General features: G+C 63.3%; 1 protein-coding gene across 10 annotated transcripts in view; it reads left to right on the top strand.

Moving 5' to 3' along the window:
- Positions 1-18,309, top strand: part of AK9 (adenylate kinase 9) — a 77,122-nt gene extending 58,813 nt beyond the window's left edge. For 7 of the 10 annotated variants that reach the window (XM_039914752.1, XM_039914754.1, XM_039914755.1 and 4 more), the window contains 10 exons: positions 2,393-2,606; positions 3,531-3,732; positions 7,488-7,634; positions 8,953-9,173; positions 10,650-10,846; positions 12,556-12,725; positions 14,066-14,164; positions 14,255-14,357; positions 15,438-15,552; positions 17,625-18,309. In XM_039914752.1, coding sequence (XP_039770686.1) covers positions 2,393-2,606; positions 3,531-3,732; positions 7,488-7,634; positions 8,953-9,173; positions 10,650-10,846; positions 12,556-12,725; positions 14,066-14,164; positions 14,255-14,357; positions 15,438-15,552; positions 17,625-17,833 — 1,677 coding nt within the window. In that variant the 3' untranslated portion in view covers positions 17,834-18,309. Of the gene's footprint in view, positions 1-2,392; positions 2,607-3,530; positions 3,733-7,487; positions 7,635-8,952; positions 9,174-10,649; positions 10,847-12,555; positions 12,726-14,065; positions 14,165-14,254; positions 14,358-15,437; positions 15,553-17,624 lie in introns of those variants that run through there. The other 3 variants (XR_005661085.1, XR_003753717.1, XM_029047429.1) reach the window with 2 other exon arrangements.
- The last annotated feature ends 2,468 nt before the right edge of the window (positions 18,310-20,777 follow it).

The raw sequence follows: 20,777 nt of genomic DNA, 5'->3' as shown, positions 1-20,777 counted from the left end.
CGGCGGAGTGAATCCGTGGGTTGAACGAGAGCGAGGAGCGGAGGATGACGCCGAGGCGACGGGCTCGGGAGGCGGGATGGACGGTGGTGCCGTCGCCGGGGGCGAGGACGGGGTTTGGGTGGGAAGAGAAGGCGCTCGGTTTCTGACGTGTTAGGTCCGAAGGGACGGGAGGACACCCGAGCAGAGATGTCTTGAAGGCAGGAGGAGAGGCGAGACTGCAGGGGGGAGAGAGAGAGCCGGGCCGGAGGTGGAGATTTGGGTGCCGTCCGCGTAGAGGCGGTAACGGGAGCCACGGGAGCGACTGAGCTCCCCGAGGGAGCGGGTGGAGATGGAGGACGGGAGGGGGTCCGGAACCGAACCTCGGGGGATCCCCGCGGTTAGGGGACGGGAGGCGGAGGAGGGGCCGGGACAGAGACCGAGGGCGAGCGGCCAGAGGGGCGGGAGGGGAACCGGGAGGGAGACGGCATCGGGGAAGCGGAGGCCGGGTGACGTTTCCGCGGGACAGGGGGCGGTCGACGGTGTCGAAGGCGACCGAGAAGTCGAGGGCGATCGGGACGGAGCAGAGGCCGTCGGGGTCGGCGGGGAGGAGACCGTCGGTGCCCGTCGCGAGGGAAGGGGACGGAAGCCGGACGGGGCGGGGGTCGAGGAGGGGATCGGAGGAGAGGAACCGGAGCCAGCGGGTAGAGACGGCTCGCTCGAGGGGTCTGGAGGGGAACGGTGGGAGGGAGGCGGGGCGATGGCCGGAGGGAGCCGTGGGGTCGCGGGAGGATGGGGGAGACATTGGGCGTGTGCGAAAGCGGCGGGGAGGACGCCCTTGGAGAGCGAAGGGTGGGAGATGGCCGTCGGGGAGGGAGGTGCGAAGGGATGGGGCTGGATGGGCAGCAATGGGAGGGAGTGGATTTTGAGAAGAGGCGGCGGGTCCCTTCTAGAGATCCTGCTGGGAAAGCGGGGAGCGATGAAGAAGAAGGGGACGGAGCGGGAAGGGACCGGGGACGGGCAGGGGAGATTTTAGGGACATCGCGCCCGGTCCTATCAGTGTTCTCAATAAAAGGTCAGGCGGCGGGTTTGAAGAGAGAGTCAAACACCCCGAACGCCCGGCGAGGGGCGGGAGCGGCAACGGGGACGGGGAAATGGTTTCGCCGGGGAGGGGAGAGGGTGGAGTCGGAGCACGCAAGCCGTGTGACCGTGGGCAAGCCGCTTCACTTCTCTGTGCCTCGGTTCCCTCATCTGGAAAATGGGGATGAAGACCGGGAGGCTCACGCGGGACAACCCGATCACCCTGTATCTCCCCCGGCGCTTAGAACGGTGCTCTGCACGTAGCAAGCGCTTAACGTGTACCGACGTCATTAGCATTATTATAAAGCAGCCTGACGCCTAGATTTCCGTCGGCAGCGAAACCCGATTTTTGGGGACGCCCTCTCCGAGTTCTCCTCTTGTCTGATCCTCCTCAGTCTCTCTCCCCGGCACCGTCTCCGCGTCCCTCGGCTTAACGGCGGCCGTCGCGCGGAGCTCCGCGCCGCCTCCCCGTCTCCCTCGGGCTGCTTATTCGCCGTGGCGGTCTCAACCGCCACCCGAATGGATATCTCTCCCAGATCCTCCACATCGGCCCCGAGCCCCGGCCCCTCCCGCAATCTCCCGCCGGGGCGAGAACCCGCGCCCTCCGCCTCCCCAGGCTCGCCGTCTCGATCCCCCCGTTTTCCGGAGGGGGTCACTGAGGCACGGAGACGCCGCGCGGCCCGCCCGAGGCCTTCGAGGGCTCCTCGGCGTCACCGTGCCGGCGTTTCGAGTCCCGAACAAGACGGTAGGCGATGAGCACGTCTTCTTGGGTTTACGGCAGTCTCCATCTCTCCGGCTCGGGCCTCCCCGTCCCTCGTTGGCCGTGGTTCTTAACCGGTCTGGCATCCGGCTCTTAGAACGGCGCCTTTCGATTGGGCGCCTAACAGGTACCGTCATCATTTTGCCACCCGGGACCCGTTTCTCAGTTCCCGGGGTAGATTCTTGCGTCGATTAACCCGTCGGGGGTATCCGTTCGACGCCTCCCGGGTGCCGAGCCCTCTTCTAAGCGCTTGGGAAGTCCAGTCGGGCGACAGATAGAGACCATCCCTCCCCAACAGCGGGCTCCCGGTCTAGGAGGGGGAGGCCGGCGGCGAAAGGAGACGAGCGGCCAGGCCTCGCCGCCATCCGAACCGGCGGATAGAGCCGCAGAAGGAAGCTTTCGCGCTCAAATAGCGGTAGAGCTTGAGTGAAAAAGCCAGCGTTTCCGATTATCGTGCCACTCGTTGATACGGAAATGCGGAAGGGGCACGTCGTGACCCTTTTAAACCCTCGGCGGCTTTCTTCTCCTGAGGTCCGGCGTAGGTGGCAGACTGCGATCTCTTCTCGTGCGTTACAGCTCTGCGAGGGGGACGCCATCAAGCCTTTCGAAAATCCCAAAAATCCGAGTCATCCCATAATCCACCGGCAGTATATTTATTTTTTATCCGGCAAAGAAAATAAGGAAAAATTTATGAGGAACCCGATCAAATACATCAGGCAGCCCAAACCTAAACCCGCCGTGCCTATACGGATCGCCATCGTGGGGCCGCCCAAATCCGGGAAAACGACAGGTAAGCCGGGCGGTCGATTCCCGTTCTAGAGGAGGGATGTTCCTTTGGAGAGTCGCGGCTCCGTCCGCCTCTCTGAGACGACGGGTGTCGGTGTCCGTTATCCGTGATTGTCCACGACGAGTATCCATCGGTATCCGGGATTATCCACGACGAGTCTCCACCGGCGTCCGCGATTAGTTTCCGTTATCCCCACGCAGAGACCTTGCCGATAATAATGTTGACAGTGTTGGGATTCGTTAAGCGATTACACTGTTCTAAGCGCTGGGGTAGATCCAGGGTCATCAGGTTGTCCCACGGGAGGCTCACAGTCAATCCCCGTTTTCCAGATGAGGGAACTGAGGCACAGAGAAGCGAAGCGACTTGCCCACGGTCACCCGGCCGACAAGGGGCAGAGTCGCCTCGCTTTTGAAGGGGGTCCCGCCGACTGCGGTTGCCCTTTATCTTTCCCAGGTCATCCCCGCACGTTGGCCGACGGATCGGAAATCCCGAGGCGCTCCTTAATTCGGCCGTACTCACCGAGCGCTCACGGTGGGCGTTCTGGGAGGAGGGTGTTCCGGAGGCCGGGCGGACCTCAGGGATCTCCTTCCCGTGGGATCCCGCCGAGAGAGGGCCGGGGTCGGAGCCGGGGCCCGGGGGGCGGGACGGGCCCGGGAGTCGGGCGGACCCGGGTTCCGATCCCGGCTCCGACACGTCTCCCGGGCGGCCTCGGGCAGGCCGCCTCACCTCTCCGCGTCTCGCTTCCCTCATCCGTCCGAGGGCGACGGAGCCCGGGAGCCCCGCGCGGGACGGCCCGGTGAGCCGGTATCCGCCCCAGCGCTCCCAACGGTGCTCGGGCGCTTCCCGGATCCCCGGCGTCGGCGTCGTTCCGGCACCGTCAGGAAGGACCGCCGGGGAACGTTCACGACCCTTCACGATGTGTTGCAGTCGCCAAGCAGTTCGCGAGCGCCTACGGCTTGATGCGCCTGTCCGTCGGAGGGGCCGTGCGTCTGATGTTAAGCTCTCAGCCGGAGAACGAGTTGGCCCTCATGCTGAACTGGCATCTTCGCAAGGGACTCACGGTGCCCGACGAACTGGCCGTCCAGTGTCTAGAAGAGGCCCTCATGGAAAACGTGTGCCGCACCGCCGGGTAGGCGTCGTTCTCTTTTAGGAGGACGGGAGATCTTCGGGAACGCGTCGGGTCCCTTCCCCGTTACCGGCGAGGGAGCGACCGCCTCGGCCCCGGGCGTTCCGGCTCTCCGGAGGCGGGGATCGGCTGCCCCGGCCCGGTTTTCGAATCGCCCGGGTCTGGGAGCCGGGGGGTCGTGGGTTCTCGATCCGCCTGCCCGCTGGGTGACGTGGGGCGAGCGGCTTCACCTCTCTGGGCCTCAGCTGCCCCCCCGGAGAACGGGGAGGGAGCCCGCGAGCCTCCCGCGGGACGGGGGCTGCGTTCGTCCCCATCCGCCCGGCCACTCCGCCGCTCGGCGTGACGCCCGGAGCGCGGAGAGCGCCCAACCGGCGCCCCGGTTATCGTCGGTCCTATCGGATCGCGCCCTCCCGAGCGTTTAGTACGGCGCCCTCCGTACGTGAGAGCTTCAGTACCTGTGATTGGCGGATGATTAAATTTTAAATAATTAAATCGATCCAATTTAGGTGTAAAGAGAAATCGTCACCTCCCCTTCCATCTGGAAGCCAGAACGCTAGCCGGGCCGGCCGACGCGCCCCGGAACGGCGGTCCTTCCGTCCCGTCCTCCCACGTCCGCCGAAACGCCTTTAGACCCCTCGGCCCCAAGGAACCATTTCGGGTGTGGGCCTTTCCCTCGCGCCTCCCTCGGGTAGGGGCCGAGCTAGACCGTCCGTGCATCCGGTCGCTCGGTCGGTCGTATTCCCCGGGCGCCCGCGGCTTGCGAGGCGCGGCCCCGGGAGCTCGGGGGAGTACGGCGGACAGACGCGTTCCCGCCCGCGGCCGAGCTCCCAGTCCGGAGGGGGAGATAGATAGAGAGATTACAGATCTACACGGTCACTGAGCAGCTCGGGGAGCTCGGGTCCCGTGTTCATCAAGCGCTGCGGGTCGTATTAGCGTATCAGCGTAGAGTTAGTTGAAGAGGCGGGCGCCGATTTGGCCAAACTGGGGGATTCGCTGCTCCGGATCCGGTCTGGGGAACGACGGGACGACCCGAAAAGCGACAGTCCGTGGGCGCACGCCGCGCCCGGACTTACGGGGAGTCCCCCGTCGGTCCCTCCGGAGTTGAATTTCCCCCACGGGGCCTCTTCTCCAACTACACGTAGCCGAACGGGAGGTGCTCTGAACGTGTACGGAATATCGTCGTCGTCGTCGACGGCGGTCCCGTGTTCAGAGCCCTCCGCTGAGCCCTTGGGAGGGCACTGGTCCGCCGTGGGACCCTGGGCCGGTCGCCCCGGTTCCCCCACCCGGCAGACGGCGCTCGAGACGGGGAGCCCAACCTGAGACGGGGACGGGGTCCCCGCCTGGTCGCGAGGAGGCGACGCGGAAGGGAGCGGGGAGGCGAGGAAGAGCGGGGCCGAGGCTGGGAAGGCCTCTTGGAGGAGGTGTGCGGCCGAGCCAGAGGTGAAAGCGGTAGAGTTTGAAGGAGATCGGCAGGCCGGGATTCGGGTGTCGAACGAATAACGGGCGAAAACTGTCCATTCCAAGCTTAGTACAGTGCTCTGCCTGTAGTCGGCGCTTAATGAATACCGTCGAATGAATGAACGGGTGAATAGGAGTGATATTCATTCATTCATTCGATAGTATTTATTGAGCGCTTACTATGTGCAGAGCACTGTACTAAGCGCTTGGAATGTACAAATGGGAACGGATAGAGACGGTCCCTGCCCTTTGACGGGCTCACGCTCGAATCGGGGGAGACGGACAGGCGAGGACGACGGCGATAAATAGAGTCAAGGGGGAAGAACGTCTCGTTAAGACAATAGCAAGTAAATAGAATCGAGGCGACGTACATCTCATTAACAAAATAAAGAGGGTGATGAAAATATATGCAGTCGAGCGGACGAGTACGGTGCCGAGGGGATGGGACGGGAGAGGGGGAGGAGCAGAGGGAGAGGGGGGAGAAGAGGGCTTAGCTGAGGAGAGGTGAAGGGGGGGTAGAGGGAGCAGAGGGAAAAAGGGGGGAGCTCAGCCTGGGAAGGCCTCTAGGAGGAGGTGAGCTTCAAGTAGGGTTTCGAAGAGGGGAAGAGAATCAGTCCGGCGGAGGCGAGGAGGGAGGGCGTTCCGGGACCGCGGGAGGACGCGGCCCGGGGGTCGACGGCGGGACGGGCGAGAACGGGGGACGGCGAGGGGGCGGGCGGCGGAAAGAGAGGAGGGAGGAGAGGTAGGAAGGGGCGAGGTGACGGACAGCCTCGAAGCCCAGAGTGAGGAGTTTTTGTTTGGAGCGGAGGTCGATGGGCAACCGCTGGAGGTTTTTAAGAAGGGGCGTGACGGGCCCAGAGCGTCTCTGCGGGAAGATGAGCCGGACGGCGGAGTGAAGAACAGACCGGAGCGGGGCGAGAGAGGAGGAAGGGAGATCGGAGAGCAGGCCGACACGGTAGTCTAGCCGGGATATTACGAGAGCCCGTAGCGGTAAGGTAGCCGTCTGGGTGGAGAGGAGAGGGCGGATCTTGGCGATATCACAAAGGTGAGACCGGCGGGTCTCGGTGACGGATCGGTTGCGTGGGGTGAACGAGAGAGCCGAGTCGAAGATGACACCGAGGTCGCGGGCCCGAGAGACGGGAAGGACGGTCGTGCCGTCCACGGCGACGGGGAAGTCAGGGAGAGGACCGGGCTCGGGAGGGAAGGTGAGGAGCTCGGTCTCGGTCACGTCGAGTTTTAGGTGGCGGGCAGACATCCGGGCGGAGACGTCCCGGAGGCGGGAGGAGATGCGAGCCCGAGGGGAGGGGGAGAGGACGGGGGCGGAGACGTAGATCTGCGTGTCGTCTGCGTAGAGATGGTAGTCGAAGCCTTGAGAGCGGATGAGTTCGCCGAGGGAGTGAGTGTAGGTGGAGAACGGAAGGGGGCCGAGAACTGACCCTCGAGGAACCCCGACGGTTAGAGGACGGGAGGGGGAGGGGGAGCCCGCGAAGGAGACCGAGAATGACCGGCCGGAGAGAGGAGAGGAGAACCGGGAGAGGACGGAGTCGATGTTAGTCGGCCGCTCGCTGGGCGTGGAACACCGTAATAGATAATGACGATGATAATTCTGCCGTTTGTCCGTTGCCGGCCGCCGTCCTAAGCCCCGGCGCGCAGATCGGGTTGGACCCAGTCCCTGTCCCGCCCGGGGCTCCCGGTCCCCATTTTCCACCTGAGGGAACTGAGGCACGGAGAGCCGAAGTGACCGGTCCAAGGCCACGGAGCAGGCCGGTGGCGGCACGGGGATTAGAACCCGTGACCCTCTGACCCCCAGGGCCCTGCTCGACCCGCTACGCTTAGCGCAGCGCTCGGCCCATGGTAGGCGCCCCGCGGGTACCGTCATTTTCACCGCGCCGGGCTGTTCTCCCCGGAAACGCTGGAAACCCTCGGGAGATTCCAAGGGAAACGCTAAGCGCGTTCCCCGCCCACGCCGGCCGTCCGTTCGAAGGCGGGAGACGGGCCTAAACCCAAAATATCCGCATCCTACTTAGGAACCGACTAGGGAAAAGTAGGCGGTGCCACTCTAAGCCCGAGGCGGGCGGGGATCGTCCCTCCCCGTTGCCGAATCGTCCCGTCCGACGGCTCGGTGCCCGGCACGCGGTCGGCGCGCGATAAATACGACCGAGCGAGCCAACGCGAGTTCCGTGGAGCCGAGAGCGCTCTGTTTCGCTCCACCGGTGGGTATCTGTCGTGCCCCGACGAGATCTGTGTCGACGACCCGCGTCCCGAGGCAGATCTAAATTCCCTTCCTCTCTCTCCGGTAGGATTGTCATCGACGGATACCCCGTCACGAAGCAACAGGTGGAGATCTTGGAATCGAGGAGCATCATCCCCATCAAGATTTTTGAGTTACAGGTGCCTACCAAGGAGATTTTTAGAAGATCGCTGCTGGAAAAGAAGGGCGCCGTGAGGTAAACGTGCACGCCGAAAGTGATCCAGGAGGAGGGGGGACCGGCTAAAAGAACAGGGAAAAGGGATCAGAGGGCGGCCTTCTGCTCCCGGCTCTCCCGCCCAACCCTTTTGTGATTTTAGGAAATGATATAGATATCGGCAGGACGTATAAATACATGTTAACGCAGAACTATACGTGCGCCGAAGCCGTCGAACGGATTCGGAGCGTGTGCCGGGCCGCGTCGCCGTCCTTCCCCGGGCGGCGGGGCCGGGCCTCCGCAGTCCGGGGACGGCGGGCGACGTCCCCGAGCCGGCCCGGGTACGATTTTCCGGGACTCGGTCTCCTGCCCGGAAATCCTGCCGCGGCCCGGGGGTTCCGCGGATCGTCACGGCTAGAGGCGGGGAGGGGGACGCGTTACCCAATCGTCAGCTATCCGCAGGGCGTGATTTCGTCGTCCGTCGCCGGGGACGTGGTCAGGTCTACGGCGTTGACGCGTTTTAGATAGGGATGCTATTGGTTAGGCGCCCACTACGCGCCGAGCCCCGCTCCGAGCGCCGGCGGGGCGGTACGAGGTCGGCCCCCGTGGGGCTCGCGGTCTCAATCCCCGTTTCACAGGTGAGGTAGCTGAGGCGCGGGGGGGCCACCCGCCCGGAGTCACGCAGCCGACGGGCGGCGGAGCCGGGGTTAGAACCCAGGCCCTCCGACTCCGCAGCCCGGCCTCTTTCCGCGAAGCCACGCTGCTTCTCCGTAACGCGATATAAAAAATACGTATTTCTAATGCAATAATATAAACGTGACAGTCCGAAAGCTCCCCTGACATCACGTTTTCCAAATTTCTACCCAGCAGAAGAAAACGATAGATACCGCGATCAATTTTTCCCCAATTTTTGCCCAGGAGTCCCCTCCGGGATACGACGCGTTCCCGGGTCGCCGCTACGTTCGGGCCTACGGCCCCTCTGCCCTACCCGACCTCGTTTTCCCCAACTAGAGAAGCGGCGTGGCTCAGTGGAGAGAGCCCGGGCCTGGGAGTCAGACGTCATGGGTTCGAATCCCGGCTCCGCCACCTGTCAGCCGTGTGACCGTGGGCGAGTCGCTTCACTTCTCTGTGCCTCGGTTACCTCATCTGTAAAATGGGGATTAACCGCGAGCCTCACGTGGGACGACCTGATCACCCTCTATCTCCCCCAGCGCTTAGAACTCTGCACGTAGTAAGCGCTTAACAAATACCGACGTTATTGTTATCATCATTAACTTAGATGCCGTTCGAAACGGCGGGGCGGGAAGGGGAGGAGGAGACCTACCCACTAACCGGCATCTCTCGGCCGTCTTGCCGTCAGCCCTCCGTTACCGCTCCACGACAGCGCCCAGATCCTCTCCGTCAGGAACTCCGGCTACCGGAAGGCGATCGCCGCCGTCAGGACGTACTACCGGGAGGAGCGTCGGAACTGGTGTGTGATCGATGCCTTCCGCAGCAAATGGTGGATTTGGAATGAAGTCCTTCGGCACGTCCAAGCCATCACTAAGCATATTCAGCTCTACCTGGAAAGAGTCTGCGCGGGTAAGGGGAAAATAGGGTCCGAACGGATCGCGCGTCTCCGGCGCGCTGGCCGTCGGGACTTCCAGACGGAGGTGCCGGAAGACCCATCCGCTAAGGTCGAACGGCCGCGAGCGCGTGACCCGCTCATCGAGTAGGTCAGGCGTTCGGCCCGAGCGACCGAAGAGCGGAAAGAGGAGACGGAGGGCGTTGAAACGGAGCCTTCGATTGGTAAATGCGCGTTTTCCGTCGGAGATATCCCCGCTGAGAATCTTAGCGGATTTCTCCCTAGGAGGCAACCGAGGGAGAAGTTAGAAGGGCTCTCCGGGGCTTCCGAAGGAAAGATCTAAAGGCGTCGCGAGTCGTCCCTTAAAATCCGTGCGGTGGTAGCTACCGGGCGCTTTCTATGTGGAGAACTTTCGGAGAGAAGTCGGAGAAAGGGGGAGAGATCCCGCTACACGGAAATCCCAGTGGGAACCCAAGACCGAGCAGCCGGCGAGGAGGAGAAGTCACTTCTCCCCCTCTCTCCGGGTTGATTTTCTCTTCGCCGTGGGGTCGTGTCCGACCCGTAGCGACGCCTCTAGACCGTGAGCCCGTCGTCGGGTAGGGATCGTCCCGCTCCGTCGCCCGATGGGACTTTCCCAGGCGCTCAGTCCGGGGCTCCGCGCGCGGTGAGCGCCCGTTAAATACGACTGGGTGAGGGAATGAGGGGACGAATCCTACGTAGACCGGGAGCCCCGCGTGGGACGGGGGCCGCGTCCCACCTGACGATCTCGTGCTATCCCGGCGCTCGGTACAGTGTCTGGCGCAGAGTCAGAGTCTAACGGGTACCGTAAAAAAAATCAGTGGTGTTCATGGAGCGCCGACTACGTGCGGAACGCCGTACCGAGCGCTTGAATGACTTCTACTGATGATAATGGTGTCCGGTAAGCGCCTCCTGTGCGCGGAGCCCCGCTCTAAGCGCTGGAGTAGCTGACGAGGTCGGACACGGTCCCTGTCCCACCCGGGGCTGGCGGGCTGAACGTTAAAATCAAATTAACGTCAACATTAAAATTCCCAGCGAATCCGATCCGACGCGATATCCCCCCGGGGAGCAGCGGGGCTCAGTGGCGCGATCCCGGGCTTGGGAGTCAGAGGCCGTGGGTTCGAATCCCGGCCCTGCCCCCGTCAGCTGGGGGACCGCGGGCGAGCCGCTTCACTTCTCCGGGCCTCGGTCCCCTCATCTGGAAAGTGGGGACGAAGACCGAGAGGGTCCCACGATGACCCCGTATCTCCCCCAGCGCTCAGTGCTCTGCCCGTAGTAAGCGCTTCCCGAACACCGCCGTTATTAGCGAGCGCCCCGCCGACGCCGTCCTCATCTTTCTCGGAAAGGCGGATTCCCGAAGGGTGAGGGTCGGTCGTCCGGGGAGAAGGGATTTCGTTTCCGAGAACCGCGCGTGCTGGATTTATTAAAAAGCCCGTCGCCCCCGGCGAGCCACCGAGCCGTTCCGTCCCCCCCAGGGAAAGCGGCCTGCATCGACAAGCTGTGCATCGCCCCTCACGAGCTGCTGCCCCGGCTGGGAGAATTCGCCCAATACTGCCCCGTCACCCTGGCGGAGAAGGACGAGCTGTCCGACTGCTCCGTGAGCCCCTCGCTGCGGTGGGCGGCGGAATACAGGGGACAGTACTACAAGATGGCCTCTGAGGAAGACCTGGAGGTGAGTCCCTCGTTCCCCGGCGGCTCCGAGCCGCCGCGATCACGGGACGGGCCCCGAGACGGCGGGCGGCCGGGCGCCTCGCCCCCCGGAGAGCCGTCCGTCGCTGGACGGGCCCCTCCCTCCCGTCGCCGCCTCTGCCCAAGCCGGGGCTGAGTCCGTTCGTTCGGTCCTGCGGTGGGATTTATTGAGCGCTTTTTCTCGTCCGTTGGTTCGGCGGCGTTTCCGGAGCGCTTAGCGGGCGCTCGCAAAGCGCCGGCGGGCGCCCGGTCCCGGCGGGCGCCGGCGGAGAGATCGCCGGCCGGCCGTCCGGCCAGCGGGATTTAGACGGAGCGCGCGCCGCGCGCGCGCCCGGAGGGGACGGCTGGGCCGCGGATCGAGACGACCCCCGCCCGGCGGCGGGCTCCCCGGGGCTTAGCGCCCGGCGCGGAGCGAGCGCGCCAAATGCCGTCAGATCGGTCGAAGCCTCCGGGTCGGGGAGGGGCCGGTCGATCTCTCCTCGGCCTCCCCTCCGTCCGGGCTCGGCGGCGGCCCCGGCCTCCCGCCTCTCCTCTCCCCGAGGGACCCCCCGCCGGTCCACACGGGCCCCCCGACGGGGGACGACGACGGGGGGGACGGCGTCCGTCGCCTCGGGCCCACCCGTGGGGGGTCAACGGCGGCGGAAAGGCCCGACCCCCCTCTTCCCCGGGGCCGGTCGGGACACCGCTCGGCTCTTCCCCCCTTCGAAGCCCTCCCGAGCGCTCACCTCCTCCGGGCGGCCTTCCCGGCCTGATCCCCCCTTCTCCCTCCGCTCCTCCTCCCCTCCCCGTGGCCCCGACTCCCTCCCTCTGCTCTACCCCCTTCCCCGCCCCACCTCTATATATTCATATGTATCATTCTATTCCTTTCATTAACGTGCGTCTATCTACGATTCCCTTCATCTCCTTCGATGGTGTCGACGCCCGTCTACTCGTTGGGTCGCGCGGTCCGTCTCCCCCTTCTAGACCGTGAGCCCCTCGTTGGGCGGGGAGGGTCTCGCTCTGCCGCCAGACCGGACTCTCCGAGCGCTTAGCAGAGTGCTCGGCACCCAGGGGGCGCTCGGCAAATACGACCGAGCGAGTAGCGTTTGGCGAACTCTCCCGAGCGTTCGTTTCAGCGCTCTGCCCGCAGTGAGGGCTCGGAAAATACGACCGATCGACCGATCCCTTGCCGGTGCTTGAAAAGCGAATGGTAGCCGCTCGAAAGATAAGATCCCAAAGGGAATCGAACACCTCTCGGTGTATTTCTTAAACCAACCGAACCATTTTCGCATCCTCTCCGTTCTCCTTTCCGTTTAAATAGCCCCCGTTCCGGAGAATCGGCGGGGCTCGGTGGCGACGGCCCGGGCTTGGGAGGCGGAGGTCGCGCGTTCTAATCCCGGCTGCCTCTGGGCCGCTCCCTTCACCTCCCTGGGCCTCGGTGGCCTCTTCTGTAAAAGGGGGGTGAAGACCGTGAGCCCCACGTGGGGCCACCTCCCCCCCCCCCCCCCCCCAGCGCTTAGAACAGTGCCCGGCACATAGTGAGCGCTTAAGAAAGGCCATCGCCACTATCGTTGCCGACGGGGAGCGTATCCCGGTCCCGGTCGGAAGGGGAAGGGACTTCTATCGCGGGCTGCGAACGGTAGGAGGAAAGTCTAGACGTCCGGGGTCGCCGCTCGGCGTGCGCCTTCCCGTCGCGATCTTGTCTCGCCGCAGAAGTTTTTGAAGACTCCGGAGTCGTACGTGTCTCCCCTGGCGCCTCGCCCTCTCCCTCCCCCGGATTTGCTCCCGAAGAGGCTGACCGCAGCGGAGGTGAAGGCGAGATTCCCCCGGAATGCGGAAATGCGGGGATACTGTCCGGTCACCTACCTGGATGGGAAACAGAGGTACCGCCGCCCGGCCGTGTTTCTCCGGAGCCCGTCCCGCTCCCCTCAACGGGCCGCGAGCCGGTGCCCGTCCGGCCCCACGGCGGGCGGAGACGCCGCGCCTTCGGCTCCGAGCCGCTCTCTCTAGACCGCGAGCCCGTGCGGGCGGGGCGCGTCGTCGCGTCCCACTCTCCCGAGCGCTCCGTTCGGTGCTCTGCGCGCGGTGAGGCGCTCGGGAAACCCGACCGACTGACTCTCCCCTTCCTACTCGGTCGTGTTTACGGAGTAAGAGCTCGGGAAGCGCGGGGCGGCGCCGACCGGGGACCGTCCCCGGCGGGCTCACGGACCGGAAACGACGGGATCTCTTAAGTGCCCCCTACGTGCCGAGCACCGTTCTAAGCGCCGGGGTGACGTGAGGACGTCCGACGGCGAGGCTCTTCCACCACCTTCAAAGCCCCGTAGACGTCATCTCCTCCGAGAAGCCTTCCGAACCCTCACCTCCCCCCTCCCTGCCGCCTCGCTCTTGCGTTTAATTCCTCCCCCCGGTTCCTTCGGTCCTCCCCGCCCCCGCGGTAGATATCCCGCTAATCGACTGCTTGCTCGCACCTGTGATTTATTTCGACGTCTCTGAGCTCCCCGCGAGCGGGGACGGCGTTTCCAACGGTCCTCCGTTGTACTCTCCGGGGCGTCGAGGACGGTACCGGGGAGAGAGACTGCCGGGCCGGGAGGAGAAGCTCTCGGATCTTTGAAGCGATGTGGGATCGGAGGCCTCGCGGCGCACCGTCCTCCGGCAGCCCGAGGGAAACTGAGCGTCTGTCTCTCTCTCCGTTGCCGAATCGTCCGTTCCAAGCGCTCAGTACAGTGCTCCGCACGTAAGCGCTCGATCGATACCACTGAACGAACGAATGGACGAGTCGCGTAAACGCTCTGCCTTGTAACCGTTACCAGAGCGTGCAGGTTGGGATTATAATAATAATGATCACGTTGGTATTCGTTAAGCGCTTACTATGTGCAGGGCGCCGTTCCAAGTGCCGGGGGAGATCCGGGGTCTTCAGGTGGTTCCACGTGAGGCTCCCGCTCTTCAAACCCATTTGACAGATGCGGGAACCGAGGCCCAGAGAAGGGAAACGACCTGCCCACCGTCACCCAGCTGACGAACGGGGGAGCCGGGATTCGAACCCGTGACCTCGGACTCCCAAGCCCGGGCTCTCTCCGCCGAGCCGCGCCGCTTCCCTATCGTGCGCTCTTTCCCTTTGCGGCCGAGCCCCGGCAGACGCGCACCCGGAGTCGGGAGCGGGGAGGGGGCCGTCGGGTCTCCCCTCCCTCTTTCCCCGGGACTCGGCTCTTTTCCTCCCTCGCAGATACGAAGCCCTCGAACTCGGCAGCGTCGAGTACGCCGCGGAGTATCGGAACCGAATCTACGTTTGTGAGAACGAGGAGAAGCTCCGGAGGTTTCTGAGGTAGATCCCGGGCGGGCCCTCTTCCCTCCGCTTAAAGGCCCCCGACGGCCTTTCGCGTCTTCCGACGGCGGCGACGTTCCGTGTTCCTAGGTTACCGAAGAGGTACTGGGATCAGAAGCTTCCGCGTAAACTCCCTCCGATAAAGGAGCCCTTCTTACTCACCGGCCTCCCTCTGACCGGGTACCTGGAACAGGTGCGGTTGGGATTTTCTCACCTCGGTTTCCCCCCTGCCCCGCTCCCTCTCTAGAATTGGATGCCTTGGGTGGGTTCCGTTATTTTTCTCTCCTCTGTTCCCCCTTCCTTCCTTCCTTCCTTCCTTCCTTCCTTCCTTCCTTCCTTCCTTCCTTCCTTCCTTCCTTCCTTCCTTCCTTCCTTCCTTCCTTCCTTCCTTCCTTCCTTCCTTCCTTCCTTCCTTCCTTCCCTCTTTTTATCTCTCTTACTCTTTCTTCCTTCCTTCCTTTCTTCTTTTTTTCTTCCTTTCTTCCTTTCCTGTTTTCTTTTTCTTTCTCTTTCTTCCTTTCTTTTTCTTTTTCCTTCCTTTCTTCTTTTCTTTCTCTTTCTTTCCTTTCTTTCTCTTGCTTCCATTCTTCCTCTTTCTTCCTTTCTTCCTCTCTTTCTTCCTCTTTCTTCCTTTTCTTTCTCTTTCTTCCTTTCTTTCTTCCTTTCTCTTCCTTCCTTCCTTCTTTTCTTTCTCTCTCTTCCTTTCTTCCTCTATTTCTTTCTTTCTTCCTTTCTTTCTTCCTTTCTTTCTCTTTCTTCCTCTCTTTCTTCCTTCTTTTCTTTCTCTTTCTTCCCTCTTTCTTTCTTCTTTTCTTTCTCTTTCTTCCTTTCTTCCTCTATTTCTTCCTTTCTTCCTTTTTTCTTTCTCTTTCTTCCTCTCTTTCTTTCTTTCTTCCTTTCTTTCTTTTTTCTTTCCTTCTCTTTCTTTCCTTTCTTTCTCTCTCCCTCGCTCCCTCTTTTTCTCTCTCTGGGTAAAACCAGGAAACCAGCACATAAAAGCCACCGGGACCTTCTATCCAAAGGGGACTTCAATTTCAGTGAGGAACGCTACGCCCCAAGCCTACGGGCCAGCAGGTCTCAGAGGTGCCGGGCCTCGGCCCGACGATGCCGGGCCTCGGCCACGCCGACCCCGAACCTCTCGCCGCCGGCCTGGGGCGTAGCGTTCCCGAGTCCCGGCGCGGGTCACGCTTCCAGATTCCCCTTTGGGCAGGATATCCCGAAACCCAGCCACCGAACCGCTGCGGTCTTAAAAGATCTCTGCTCCTCCCCGCAGGGCTTGGCCTCGTCGCTCATTAAAGCCATGAATGAAGTCGGGTGTTTGAAGCCCAAGCTTCCCTTCCGAAGCGCGAAGAAGTCCGCTCTCCTCTTCGTGGCGTTCCATCTGAAAGGTACGGCGTCCGTTTCAGTTTTCAGAGGGAGAGTATTCCCAGCCGACGTCGGCTCCGCGTGTCCTCTCGGCCGAAAAGGAACCGGCGGCGACGACTCTGAAACGAGTCGCGAGAGACCTTTTGGCCGAAACGATACGCCGGGCCGGCGGCGGCCGTGATGGCGAACCGTCGTTCGCGATCCCGGAACGGGTCGTGAGGACCGTCCGTGTTTCTGGGGACCATCGATCTGTACGGAAAAACGGGAGGAAGAGAAGCAGCGGGGCCCAGCGGACGTTGACTCGCTCAGTCGTCTTTATTGAGCGCTCACCGCGTGCAGAGCGCTGTCCCGAGCGCTTGATATATATCCCAGCCCCGGGAGTCAGAAGGACCCGGGTCTCCGTTCCGGCTCCGCCGTCTCGAGCGAGTCACGTAACTTCTCTGGGCCTCGGTCCCCTCGCCGGTGAAACGGGCGGGAAGACCGCGAGCCGCCCCAGGTGGGACGCGGACCTTGTCCGACCGGATCGTTCGGCAACTCCCCCGTTGCTTGGAACGGCGCCCGGCCCGTAGTCGGCGCTCGGCAGATACCCTGAAGGTTACAGATTGAAAGGTCAAAGATTACCCGGTCGGCCCGGAGCCGAGAACGTCGCCAGGGCGATATGAAAATGGCGTCGCGGAGGCCCATCCGGGAGGCTAGGGGCCGGCCGGACGCGGGCCACCGCGCGGTTGGCCGTAAACCTCTAGAGGGGTTGAAAATCCACTCCTCCGGAGACGACCGCCCGAGAGAACGTTAGTTATCGGACAGTGACGGGATCTCCGACGTGCGCTCGGGGAAACTGGGATGCTCATCTTTATCCTTTAGGGAGTCTTATTTTTCCTTATCGACTACCAAATGCCGGGGGGTTTTCTCGAACCGAAGAGAGCAGAGGAGCGGGGGGGAAAGAGGAAAGATCCCTTCGGTCCCAAATGTGACGACTCCGGCCCCTCCGCTTGGGAAAGGCGGCGATTTTTCGCCGGAGGATTTTCCATTCTCCGAGCCTCGTCTCTCGGGGCTTCTCCTTCGAGCCACTTCCCCGAGGCCCCTGCTCCGAACCCACACCGCTCTCTAAAAGTCGAATCGACGAGGTGACGACGATGATGGCGTTGGTTAAGCGCTTACTATTATGTGCCCAGCACTGTTCTAAGCGCCGGGGAGGATTACAAGCCCGTGGGGCTCACGGGCTCCATCCCCCATTTTCCGGTTGCGGGGACTGAGGCCCAGCGAAGCGACTGGCCCCAAGTCGCCCGGCTGACGAGCGGCGGAGCTGGGATTCGAACTCTTAACCTCGAGGCCCCAGCCCGGGCTCCTGCCACCGAGCCACGCTGCTTCTCCAAGCTGAGCGGGCTGGACGCGGTCCCCGTCCCAGACGGGGCCCCGTTGTACGGCCGAGACGACCGAGGCCCAGAGAGGCCAAGCGACTTGGCCGGGGTCACGCAGCGGGTGGGGGGCGGGGGGAGGATTAGAACCCAGGTCCTCCTGACTCCCGGGCCCGGGCTCCATCCACTGCCCCACACCGCTTAGGTATATACGTGTGTCCTTCTGCGATTCCGTTTATTGCTATCGACGCCCGTCGGCTCCGCCCGGCGTCCGTCTCCCCCCCGTCCCCGGCCTGGAAGGCCGTGGCGGGCGGGGACCGTCTCTCTCTGTCGGCGAACTGTGCCCTCCCGGCGCTCAGAACGGCGCTCTGCACCGAGTAAGCGCCCAGTCGATCCGACGGACCGAGCGAGCGCACGAATGCCGCCTCTCGGCCGTTCTCGTCGTATCCGTTAGGCATTTACCGTGTGACGGGGCCCGCCGTCCAGCCGGGAGGGCGTAGGACGCGGTCCCCGTTCTACAGCCGAGGAAACCGAGGCGCGGAGCGGGGAAGTGACTTGCCCAGAGGCGGGATGAGGGCCCGGGCCCTCTGGCTCCGGAGCCTTCGGGCCGAGGAGCCCCGGGCGGGGGGGGGGACGCCGGCGGACGTCAGTCGCTTCGCCCGGAAGCCATCTCCGCCGGGGCGACGGGGGGCCTGGGCGCGTGGCGACCGCTCGCCGACCGCCCCGTCGGTCTCTCGCAGCTTACAACCCCAAGGGGTCCGAATATTCCCGGACGAAGTACGCGAAGAAGCTGAGGCGGTTGGTGGAGTGCTGCCAGCTCATAACCTACCTGGGCGCCAAAATGACCCGCAGGTATAAAGAACCGCAGTACCGGGCCGTCGACTTCGATCGGAAACTGCAGGCTTTTTTCTCCCTCAGAGATGTAGACCCGATTTCCGGGCCGTTTTAGCGGAACGGTCGCGTCTTCCCTCCGGCTGGGGTCGCCGGGTCTCCGCCGGAGGCCTCCCGGCGGTTTCGACGGGATCGCCTTCCGCTCTCATCACCTCGCGGGCCCCGGCCGACCCAAGCCTTGCCGTTTCTTCTGTCTCCGAAAGTCCCGGTCCTCCGAGCTCGGCGTCCTCAAACCGCGCCGGGCTGGAAGTAGACGATTCTCCCTCTGACACGGTCCCCGTCGGAACGACCCGGCCTGAACGGCCCCCCTTTAGAGCGCCGGGAAAGGCGACCGTCGCGCCTTTTTCCTTTCTTCTCCGAAAATCAACCGCTTTTATCTCAGTCGACGGCTCCTGTCGGAATGGAAACACTCCGAGGCCGAAACTGGAGTTACGTCGGAGGCGCCGGGCCCCTCTGGGCGGCGGTTTTGTTTATGGAGCGTGAAAGGTCGATTGTACTCTCCTCACGTTAATTGGAATAAAGGGCTGCCACTTACCTGCTTCTCAAACGTCTTCTGTAATCTGGGGGGGGTGAGAAGATCGGCCCCCGTCCAAAACTCCCCCGCGCCGGGCGGCGGCGGCCCGGGAGAGAGTCGAGGGCGGGGACTCGACTCGACCGGGCGGGAGGAGGCGGCGGTCGACCCCTTCCGGACTTTGACCGGGGAAACCCCTCTACGGATCCACCGCCGGAACGGGAGACGGAGGGCGGGCGGCGAGAGACGTGTCCGTGGCGACCCGACGGCGTGAGACGAGGCCCCGGAGCTCGGCGCGGTTCCCGGCACGTAGTGAGCGCTTAACCGCTATCATTCTCATTATTAGCTCCTTGCCAGATGGACGTCCTCGCCCCCCTCAACCACTCATTCGCGTTTGCTACTGTGGCCCCTTGTCTCGGGAGCAGTACCCGGCCTTGTTTTTTCCCATCCGGTCCTCCGCTCCTCCTCCTCCTCCGACCCGTCGCCGGGTCGATCCGTCGTACTTACCGACGCGGAGCGCTGCGGTAAGCGGTCGGGAGAGAGAACGGAACCGGGAGGCGCGTTCCCCGTCCACAACGACCTCGCGGGCTTGCCTCCCGGCCCCTCGGAGCCCCGTTCCGGGTTCCCTTCCTCTCCGTTCCTTCCCCTCGGAAAGCTCGTCTCCCCCCCCGGCTCCATCCGCCCCGTCTCCGTGGATGACTCCCACCTCCGTCCCGTCAGCCCCGACTTCCCTCCTCCTCCGCGGTCTCACGCTTCTTCCTACCTCCCGGCCGTCTCCTCGCGGACGTCCCTCCGGCACCGCGAGTTGGACGCGCCCGAAGCCGAGCCCGTCCTCAGACCCTCTCTTCCGCCTGACCTCCCCAACTGGCAACTCCTCACCCTCCCCATTTCTCAGGCTCTCAACTGCGACGTCTTCCCGGACTCCCTGGCTCCCAATCCTCCCGTTGGGTCCGTCGCCAAATCCCGGCGGTCGGACGATCCGACGATCCGACCCGCCGCTGTTCCGTTCCGGGGGCTCGGCCCATCCCAGCCGGTCGACTTCGTCGGCCTCCTCGCCGACTTCCCTGCCTTCCGCGGCCTCTCTTTCCTCGGGCCGTATCTCGTCACGCCTTCGGGATCGTTTCTCGGAAAACGTAACGCTCCCCACTCCTCGGGAACCTCGAGAAGTCGTCTTCTCTTCTCCTTAGCAAATAGAAACTCCCGTCCTCTGACTTTAAGGTTACTCCAGCCGCCTACTCCCACTTACCTCTTTTTAGCTCCCCACCCCGACCTGCGATCTCCGTCCCTTCCGAGGCTACCGTCTCGCGGGGCCTCATCCCCGACTCTCCGGACTTCCCGGAACCCCTTCCCCGTTCGGCCTCCCCATCTTTCAGGTCCTTCTGGAAAATCCCACCTCCTCCGGGAAGCTTTCCCTAATTCACCCGCCTTCTCCCCAGGTTGGATCTTCCCAACGATCGCGCACTCGACCCCTTTCGGCGTGTTCTCCGCCCACGGCCTCCGAACGGAGGAGGCGGTCAAAATAGAAACATAAAACGAGCGATAAGCGTAAATAACGGTAGAATTTAGCCCGCCTATATTCCTCCACGGACGTCGGGGAGCAAATGAATAGCCAAGCGGTAGGGGTGGCTTCGGCTTTACGGAAATCAATCCAGCCTGCCGTAAACTGCCGGTCCAACCCTGCTCGTTTCTACCAAGATGACCGTTTTTATCTCCCCTCCTAGCTTTCCTCGCTCAGCCGTCTGGCCCGGCCGTTGCAGACTCTCCTGATGAAACGGGGCAGCCCGAAGCGGAAGAAACCGCAGGCCTTGGGAGCTTCTCAGAACCACCCCGAGCATTTGATAATAACAGTGATGACAATTATGGCATTTGTTAAGCTCTTCCTAGGTGTCGGGCGCTGTACTGAGCCCCGGGGTGGATACAAGCAACTCGGACCCACGTGGGGCTCACGGTCTCTCCGATTTACAGGCGAGGTGACCGAGGAACGGAGAGATGAAATGACTCGCCCGGGGTCACTCGGCCGACGGGCGGCCGGAGCGGGGATCGGAACCCGTGACGTTCTGCCTCCCGGGCCCGGCCTCCCTCCGCCACGCGGCCTGACTTCACAGATGAGGGAACTGAGGCCCAGAGAAGCGAAGTGACCGGCCCACGGTCACCCAGCTGACGAGGGGCGGGGCGGGAATTCGAACCCCCGACCTCTGACTCCCAAGCCCGGGCTCTTTCCACCGAGCCCCGCTGCTTCTCTGACTTTCGCCGCTGTGGTCCATCCTTCTGTGACCGGTCGACTTGTGTGTGAGGAGCTTGAGAATCTGTCGTTCCTGGTGTAGTCTTCACGTCCTCGTCTTCGATATTTTTGTCTCGCCGCTTCTCCCGCTCTCAGAGACCCCGCCTATAGTTAATAATGTTGGTATTCGTTAAGCGCTTACTATGTGCAGAGCACTGTTCTAAGCGCTGGGGTAGACACGGGGGAATCGGGTCGTCCCACGTGGGGCTC

This window comes from Ornithorhynchus anatinus, chromosome 19, assembly GCF_004115215.2.
Source record: "Ornithorhynchus anatinus isolate Pmale09 chromosome 19, mOrnAna1.pri.v4, whole genome shotgun sequence".
NCBI classification, from domain to species: Eukaryota; Metazoa; Chordata; class Mammalia; order Monotremata; family Ornithorhynchidae; genus Ornithorhynchus; species Ornithorhynchus anatinus.
Note: the sequence above shows the minus strand (reverse complement) of the source record. Positions and strands in the feature narration are given on the sequence as shown.